The following is a 9794-nucleotide window of genomic DNA, read 5'->3' as shown; positions in this document are numbered from 1 at the left end:
GGTACAAAATTGGGAAAGGAGTACGGCAAGGCTGTATATTGTCTCCCTGCTTATTTAACTTATATGCAGAATTAATCATGCGAAAGGCTGGGCTGGATGAATCCCAAGCCGGAATTAAGATTGCGGGAAGAAATATCAACAACCTCAGATATGCAGATGACACAACCTTGATGGCAGAAAGTGAGGAGTAATTAAAGAACCTTTTAATGAGGGTGAAAGAGGAGAGCGCAAAATATGGTCTGAAGCTCAACATCAAAAAAACGAAGATCATGGCCACTGGGCCCATCACCTCCTGGCAAATAGAAGGGAAAGAAATGGAGGCAGTGAGAGAGTTTACTTTCTTGGGCTCCATGATCACTGCAGATGGTGACAGCAGTCACGAAATTAAAAGACGCCTGCTCCTTGGGAGAAAGGCGATGGCAAACCTAGACAGCGTCTTAAAAAGCAGAGACATCACCTTGCTGACAAAGGTCTGTATAGTTAAAACCATGGTTTTCCCAATAGTGATGTATGGAAGTGAGAGCTGGATCATAAAGAAGGCTGATCGCCGAAGAATTGATGCTTTTGAATTATGGTGCTGGAGGAGACTCTTGAGAGTCCCATGGACTGCAAGAAGATCAAACGCATTCATTCTTACGGAAATCAGCCCTGAGTGCTCACTGGAAGGACAGATCCTGAAGCTGAGGATCCAAAACTTTGGCCACCTCATGAGAAGAGAAGACTCCCTGGAAAAGACCCAGATGTTGGGAAAGATGGAGGGCACAAGGAGAAGGGGACGACAGAGGACAAGATGGTTGGACAGTGTTCTCGAAGCTACAAACATGAGTCTGACCAAACTGCGGGAGACAGTGGAAGACAGAAGTGCCTGGCGTGCTCTGGTCCATGGGGTCACGAAGAGTCGGACACGATTAAACGACTAAACAACAACAACCTTGGGTTAAGAACTTAATTTGTTCTGGAGGTCTGTTCTTAGCCTGAAGCACCACTTTAGCTAATGGAGCCTCCTGCTGCTGCCGCTGCGCCACCGCTGCACGATTTCTGTTCTCACCCTGAAGCAAAGTTCTTAACCCAAGGTAATATTTCTGGGTTAGCAGAGTCTGTAACCTGAAGCATATGTAACCCAAGTTACCACTGTACATGGGGGTGTCTTGTACATAGATAAATATGGTAAGCCTAACTATTTGCGTGGCTTTCTTTTGGGAAATATATGTCATGCCCCAGTATATTGAAATTTCAAAAGCTAGTCACAATTTCATTCAAGCAGCATCTGGAGGGCCACAGGTGAACTACCCTGATCCGTTTGGTACCTTCTGTTGTGCATTACAGGACCTCCCACCCCCATGATCACAATGCCTATGGCAGGGGAAGGCGGCTAAGACTCCCATTAAGTTTTTATAAAACAGAAGGGATGGTTCTGTCTGACCAACCTCTCATTTGAATTACTTGCAGAATCATGCACCCAGAGTGTTCACTATGCATGAGGGATTATTAAGCAACCTGCAGTTCGCTATCAGCTCACTGCAGATAGCTTTCGTCAAAGGTGCTGCCCCCATAACTGATGTAGGTGTTATTTTAATGCAAGTACCCTCCTAAGAAGGGATCATTATAGATTTAACAACCAGCACACACACACACCCTGGAAAAAAAAGAATTGTACAAGTTTCATATAAGAAAGAAGAGGACATGGATATTACAGGCTTTTAATAAAAATAAGCTTAATAAGCTAAAGACCCATAGATGACAAGCAAAGGTTCATTAATACATAATCCTCAGGTATAAAATAGAGAAAAAGCAAATACTGGATGCAGACCAGATTGCAAGAGAAACACTTTTTTCAAGGAACTGATTGCTGAGCTACCTCCATCTAAAGACAGAAGATGCTTGAAGAACACGGCAGTCTCCTGAAATGAGCAGCTACTGATTGCAGGGGAACAGAGGTGGAAAGGCAAACCATACTATTTACTCCATATATGTTTCACTGATGATAATAGTACTTAAAAAACCCCAAACCATTTCAGGCTCTGGATACTTGAAAGCATTACAAGTAACAGCTCATCCATCTGAAGGTGTTAACCACTAACGAAGCAGGAGAATGCATATGCAAAGCAGCCTTTACCAATGTGGGGCCCTCCAGAGGATCTGGGACTACAACTCCCATCAGCCCCAGCCAGCATAGCCATAGAGTGATGGGGTTGATGGGAGTTGTGGTGCGAAGCATCAGGAGGGCACCAGAGTGGCATAGTGACCCAACCACTTTCCATTTCAATAGGTCTCAATTCTAGCACATTGAAAACGGAGGGTACCTAATACCACTCAGTGTCTTCTACCAAAAATTATATGCCACTTATAATAGGGCTGGTGGGCGGGAGGGGGTGGGTTTACTGTGGGCATGATCCAGCCAAACATTAAGTACGTTCCCCACTAATATAATTGGAAGAGATTACTCATTCACTTAACTCTCCCACTGCTATCAGTGGACTGTAAAGTGCTTAATTTCGGGCTGGATAGGGGTCTTTTTTACTTTCCAATCCAACTCCCATCAGGTGGTTGTATTTTAAGTACAACCCCGCTCCCCACACACAAATGAAATTCTCAACTCTTCAACCCCAAAATGTCCTTTTCGGACAAATTTAAATACCTGGTCCAATCTCGACTACTGAAAGAAGTTACATAAATATGGAAATCTATAAAGCTATATTAACAATTTTAACCCTGTGGCTCAAACTGGACTACCCTACAAAAAAAGAAGTGGGGGGGGGAGGGCTAATAATGTCTCACTCTACCCTAGAAAAGTTATAAGTTAGGATATTACCACTGGCATGTTCCCTACCACACAGGACTGCTAAAGCCCCAGGAGCGAGAGTGTTTTGCAGTTATCATCCCTTTTGCACCAAAACCTGCCATTAGGTGTAGGTAGGTAGATTCAAGAGTTGCTTCAGAGCAGTTTCCCCCCCAACTTTTCATAATGCTCGGCTTAAACCAGCCTCTTCCAGACCATTCCTCCATCTTCTAACACACTGCCTTTTGTCGAGGTGCCCTGGCAGCCGCAGACCCATTTTCCAATCCCTCCTGCAAGTGATTGCTGCTAGTTAACATTTGATCGCACAGGCCTTTAAACTCTACAGCAGCTTCCCTGGACCTGGTAGCCTCCTCCATGCTGGAGGTTGGTAGTCCAAAAGCAGCTGGAGGGCAACCAGACTGAGGCAGGGGAGAGAGTCTTCTCTACAGTAAGCTAGATGCAAAATAATACACAATGCAACTTGATTCAATACGTTAATTAAAACGAAAAACAGTTTCATCAGTCAATCACACACACACACACACACACACACACACACACACACAAATACACATCAGTCAAGGCCACCTGGGTGTGCCGGCCAGCAGCCATGGTAAAGAAACACATGTGTAAGAGTCAAAGACCCAGCTAGTGACTCGATAACCAGTTAACAAGATACCAAAAACTCCTTGCACAGAGGCTGAGGAGTACAGCTAAAAAAAGAGCAGATTCCAGTATGGGTACACGTATAGATCTAATAGCATACACTAGTGCTACATATCAAAATCCTGTACAAGTTAAAAATATTTTTCTTAAAAGCCACATAATCACAGTCACCCTTTTGGCATTTGGGGGAGGGGAGGCAGAGCTTCGTTGGAGCCAGGGCCCAGCCCCAGGAACCAAGGTGAAATGCCAGGAGCGTGTGACATCACTGTAAACAGGAGGGTGCCTCTGAGCATGCGCAGAGTTTTATTTGATGGAGCCTCTCTCTTTTTGAAAATTAAGCATGGCAAATGGAAGTTACAGGCTACATTAAGCAAGGCCCAAGTGCTTTATGATTCCCTCTTAATTAGTGTCAATAAAGAAGCATATTTAAGACAAATGGGGACAGAGAGTAAAGACTAGTAGAAGGAAGTTCTCCACAGCAGCCTCCCATGTGGCCACAGCCCTGCTCCCAGCACATGGTATCTCCCTTCATTGCAGTGTAGGAGGTGGACCAGTGGACACTGCAAGACAGGGAAAAGGGGGTGGGGAGCAACTAAAAACAAAAGTTTATAATGTGGGCAGTACTGAACAATAACCTTGCGCTTCATCTGACCATCTGGACCAAACTACCACTTAGGTTGGGCAAAGCTCTTCTACAAAGTAACACATACCCAGCTTTAGGGCTTGTTGGCTGCTTTAGTATAAAAATAAACATCTGTGCCACTCAAAACCAAATCAGAATTGTGTGACATAATTAAGACGCTAGTGATGTGCAGCTCCAGCCAGAATAAGGAGATTGCAAGGCTGGTGGCTTTTTACACAGAATCATAGAACTGGAAGGGACCCAAGGGTCATCTAGTCCAACCCCCTGCAATGCAGGAATCACAGCTACAGAATCCCTGACAGACCTGGATGCCCATCCAACCTGTTTAAAAACCTCCGAGGAAGGCAATGTCCTTGCCAACACCCTCTTGCTCTTGGCATGACAAGTCTGGGATCCGAGGAGCTCTGCAACAGAGCATCTAAGGTGACATTATTAACTTTTAACCTGCGGAAGAGGATTTGCAAAACGTGCATAGAGCAGTGTCGTTGTCTGTAGGACAGAATAAGGAAGCCCTGGCAGGCACGGAGGGCAGGGAAACGGGACTTGCTATGGTGCTGCCTGCCAGTCTCTCCAAAATAACCACAGCTGAAACACAGGATGTCATCCTCCTTGCAGCCATTTCTGGTTCCTTCCTTGGTCCCATTGTGCACAAGCCCTTTTCACCTGCAGTGAGGCACAATGAGAGGAGGGAGGAAAGGAGGGGGAGAAGGTCCACAAGGAGAGTGTGGGGAGGGAAGCTATAGCTGAGTCCCCCATTTTGCAGCTCCTCTTCCTAACTGCTATCTGGCAAGGCACGAGGGGCCTATGGAACAAGGTACTAAGGATGCAATTCGGAGGAAGTTAAGTGCACTTGAGTACATTTGCCTGAATTCCACCTTATATCTAGAAACAAAACAAAACAAACCTCACTTTATTAAAAAGCTAAACAGTCTAACTCGGGAGGCGTGCATATCTATTATGAAAACAACAGTTTATAGTGCAGAAGTTTATAGTGTAGCATGTAATCGTGTAAAACGCTTTGGGCGAAGGGACCCACTTCAGTGGCAGAGTATCTGCTGCCATGCAGAAGGCCCCAGATGCAACCTGGTACCCCCCCCCCAGGTAGGGCTGGGAGGCATCCCTGCAAGAAACCCTTGGCAAGCGGCTGCCAACCAGTGCAGACAGTACTGAGCTAATGGTCTAACTTGGTATAAGGCAGTTTCCTATGTCAAGAAACTCAATGGGGGGGGGATGCTGTAATTTTGAATTCTACTATTTGGATACAAGGCATATTAACCACATCTTTCAGAAACCATTCCACCCCCCATTGGTTTCAGTTGCATGTCTTGCATTTCTGATGACACTTGATAAATAAGAAAGGGGGACTCCCTCCATCAGATGCTGAAACTTGGAGGGACATGTGAAGAGGAGCATCTCCAATATGGGAAACAGCACAAATCTCTCTCACGCACAATCATTTGCTGGGCATTAGGGACTGGAAGCCTTCCTTGGTAGTGAGTGTGTTCATGTGGCACGTTTCACATGAGGAAGGAGGCACAGGTCGGCTTATCAAACGTGCTTGGGGTATATGCAATTTGTCTACAGAGAGGAGAGACCTAAGAAGGAAACTGAGTGTGTGTGGATCCTCAAAAACCTGATGAGATGAATGTGTGTATGCTAGAAGGTGGATTTCTGAATTTTGAGGTTTCCTCTACCTTGCTAATCGTTTGTGAATTAAAATGGGAGTCTGTATACAAAAGGGACAACAAACATTCCCCCAATGGCAGAGTATGTACAAACGACAAATCCACAAAGACCACACCATCCAGTTATAAATGGGGGAGGGTCCCAAGCTCCATGGTCAAGCGTCTCTGTAGTTCAATCCCCATCATCTTCAGAAAGGGCTGGGAGATAACTTTGCTTGAAACCCTGGAGAGTTAAGCAGTGTAGACAACACAGAGCAAGATGGACCAATGACCTGATTCTGCATTAAGGCAGCTTCCTATGTCCCTAGCTTAGCAGGTACCAGATCCTAAAGGTATTTAAGCACACCAATATATGGGACACAGACTACGAAGTACAGTGGTACCTCCGGTTATGAACTTAATTCGTTCCAGGGCTCCATTCTTAACCCGAAACCATTCTTAACATGAGGTGCACTTTCGCTAATGGGGTCTCCTGCTGCTGCCGTGCCGCCGGTGTGCGACTTCCGCCGGCATGCGACTTCCGCTTGCATCCCGGGGCAAAGTTCGCAACTAGGGGCATCTACTTCTGGGTTAGCGGAGCTCGTTACCCAAAGAACTTGTAAGGAGGACGGTACGTAACCCAAGGTTCCACTGTAGTCCCATTGAACTTAGTGGGACTACTTTGTTTTCTGTGTGTCACATATATCTGTGTCTATTGGGCAAATAACAGTAGATGAAAAGAAAGGAATTTCCCTGATCCAGGAAGTTGCCCATCCATTCTGTAATGCCTTGTTGAGCAAAAACACCTTGAACAAGCGCAACACCAGTAATCAGGGTGCACCTGGCAATTATATTTCAGTAACAAACACAGCTGGGCTAAAAATAATGCTCCTCACGGTTCCGATTTCTGTTACTGCCAAGACTGGTCTGTCCATTTTGACAAAGGGCTGCTTATCTGGTTCTTGCGTATTCCCATTAACAGCAGTGGAGCCTTGTGATAGTTTGGCTCCTCCTATATTTGACAAATACCCAACCAAATTCAATATGTGAAACAGAAACGGCATCTTCAAACCAGCATTTACAGATATTTGCAAATCCACTATGCTGCAAAGGCAGAAAATCTATTTAGCATATTTTAAGCAGCTCCTTGAGTCATCTTACAGTGGCCACAAGGTGTCTCAAATAGGGTTCTCAGGAACTACTAAGGAAGGTAGCCTTTAGTCATTAAAAATATGTTCACAACCTTCATCGGAGCAACAGCTCAATGACAGCGGCTTTAAGTGCTGCGATGGGCCTCTTGCAAATCATCCTAGAACTGGGAGATTTAACTGCCTGTACATTCCCCTGTACCTGCAACAGGTCTTGGCTGGGCACTGGTAATCTCACATTTCTTGATCAGTTCACACTGATTACCACACACTGCTCTTGCCCTCGTCCAAAATGCTGACCAGGACATAGAGCACTGAACAGACACACACCTGCCATTCTACAGGGCAGGAAGAATGTGTGATCTATTTACAGCTTCTTAACCACTCTAAGAAGCAAAAACTGTCAGTCAAGCAGTCTTGGTCGGATGCACATTTCTTACCAATTGCAGATGCTACCTGTCCTTAGCAAAGGAGCATATCAATTTATACAGGACCAGGGATACCAATGGGCAATGCCATAGCCTTGGCTGAATCTGCCCTGGGCCATTTATTATTAGCACCTCTTTTCCCTTATCAGATGAGCCTTTGACTGCCAGCCCATTAAAACGAGACTGCTGAGCTCCCTTTCCCCAAGACTCCCCTAATGAACTTTCAGAGCCTTTAAAACAAGTTAGTTAAGGCAGCACATTGTGAGGACAACCCACGAGTTAAATAGGTTAATGGGGAAATCAGAGGAAAATCAACAAGATCTCCCTGTGACAGAGAAGGAACACTGAAATATACACTGAAGTGGAATGTGGTGATGTTGTGCATAATACCACCTCTGAGATCATTGCAACTACAGTATAAATCAGGCCTTCCACACTGCAAGAAGTGAAATATCTGTAAGCTTGGGGCAATGCTGCTTCATTGAATTGCTACTCTCTCCTTACCCTTTCCTCACCATTCCTTCAAATGGTCTAACAGGGATGGGCCTGGCAGGCGGAAATGCAGGCACAGAAGCAAAAGCTTTTTTTAAAAAAAGGAATGTAAAAGCAGTCCCTCTGCCACCCATTTCCCAAGCTGGATGTCCTCTAGTGAAGCGGCCAGGCTGGCGGTGGGATGGCAGAGGATAGAGACAGACAGAAGAGGCCCTTCTCCTTGCTCTCCCCCGTTCTGAGAACTGCTGACAAGGGCATCTGTGGACATCCGACGTGAGCTGCAGAACCTCTGCAAGGGAAGTCGCAAGTCTTGCTCCACTTCACTGGAACTCACACTTGGCAGCGTGTGTCAAAACATCTTCTACCATAGTCCAAAATTTCTCTACGACTGAAGTGCCAACTGTCTGAGCCAGGTCCACGAGGCACTGCAACGGCAAAACCTCTGTTCGTTCAAGCAGCGCCAGAGCAAAATCTTTCACTGAGAGGAAGGAGCAATCACTACGTGGCATCGGGCCTCAAGAGACTGTCGGCCACAACGTCACTAGCGAACCCTAAATGCTCATTTTCAACGCGATCCATAAGTTTTCTTTTTAAAAAACAAAGAGAGGTAAATTCTCAGGTGAGGGACTGACTTAGGTTGCCCTTTGCCAGGAGTTACAACAGATTCCGCTTGCAAGTCTAGGCTTCTGCTTCCAGGCTCCTTTAAGACACGCTGGAACAGCGGATGCTTGGGGAGCCCATCTGGGTCAGGACCTTGTCTAGCCACTGTAAGGGGCCGTTCAGATGAAGCTCGATCCAGCAGGGAGTGCTTGTGACCGTCTGCCGCCTAGAAAAGAGGAGAAGGAAGAATGAGAATCAGGGCTATGTGCTCCCCACACTAAAAATCGCAAGAGAAGCTATCAAAGTTTTCCACCAGGAATTCTGCAACCAGTACAGATTGTGTCAGTTCCAGAGCTGCATATTTTAAAGTGTGCGCCCCCTTGTTCGGCTTCTACTATTCAACAGGGGGGAGGGGAGGCAGCCCTGCACAGCCCCCAGAACTTGCGTGGCCTTTCAACAGCTGGGCAGCCCCCCTTTTCTGCAATCTAAGGGAGGGAGACAGAAACAGGAGGCAAGTTTGAGACATGGAGGGCAGGAGGGCAGGCAATATTTCAATGGGTGGGTCTCCAACTGTGCAGACTTGACAAAGAGCTACATGAAGGTTTTAGCTGCCCCTCTGCCCACACACATGTAAGCCCCTGCCCATAGCCTTGAAGACTAGAAGCTTATACTTAAAAACAAAATAAAAAGGGAAGGGGTTTCTCAGGATGCCAGTTTGTGTGCCAGAGTCCAAAGACTGAACCCTGTAGAGTTGTAAACCCTCCCAGGAAGCTTTGCAGGTGTTAAGAAGCACCTCCCCTGTCTCTGCAAGCACAACCCAAAACCTATTTTGGCTACCCTGTAATTGTCAAAGAGAATCACCACACCCATTCCCAAGCCACTGACTTAGAGAGGGGGTGGGGACAGAATGGGAAGCTCGTTCTGTGCAGCTACAGTAGTGCCCCGCAAGACGAACGCCTCGCAAGACAAAAAACTCGCTAGACGAAAGGTTTTTTCGTCCGCGATTTGCCTCGCAAGACGAATTCCCCTATGGGCTTGCTTCGCAAAACGAAGCTTGCCCCGGGGACAGCGGGTCTTCTCTTTTGAAGCAAGGGGCTGCGGGGAGATAGCGATCTCCCTGCAGCCCCTTGCTGCAAAAGACGTCCGGGGGAAGCGGGGAAGCGAAGCGCTTCGCTTCCCCGCTTCCCCCGGACCTCTTCTGAAGCAAGGGGATGGGGGGAGATAGCGATCTCCCTGCAGCCCCTTGCTGCAAAAGACGTCGGGGGAAGCGGGGAAGCGAAGCGCTTCGCTTCCCCGCTTCCCCCGGACCTCTTCTGAAGCAAGGGGCTGGGGGGAGATAGCGATCTCCCTGCAGCCCCTTGCTGCAAAAGACGT

General features: G+C 46.8%; 1 protein-coding gene across 1 annotated transcript in view; it reads right to left on the bottom strand.

Moving 5' to 3' along the window:
- Nucleotides 1-1684: 1684 nt before the first annotated feature.
- The window catches only part of SMAD3 (SMAD family member 3), a 63579-nt gene continuing 55469 nt past the window's right edge, over nucleotides 1685-9794 (bottom strand). The window contains exon 9 of the mRNA XM_081171234.1: nucleotides 1685-8646. Coding sequence (XP_081027360.1) covers nucleotides 8523-8646 — 124 coding nt within the window. The 3' untranslated portion in view covers nucleotides 1685-8522. The remainder of the gene's footprint in view (nucleotides 8647-9794) is intronic.

This window comes from Podarcis bocagei, assembly GCF_964188305.1.
Source record: "Podarcis bocagei genome assembly, chromosome: 14".
Classification (NCBI taxonomy): Eukaryota; Metazoa; Chordata; class Lepidosauria; order Squamata; family Lacertidae; genus Podarcis; species Podarcis bocagei.
The sequence above is the reverse complement of the archived record's forward strand: the minus strand, read 5'-3'. Positions and strand labels throughout refer to the sequence as shown.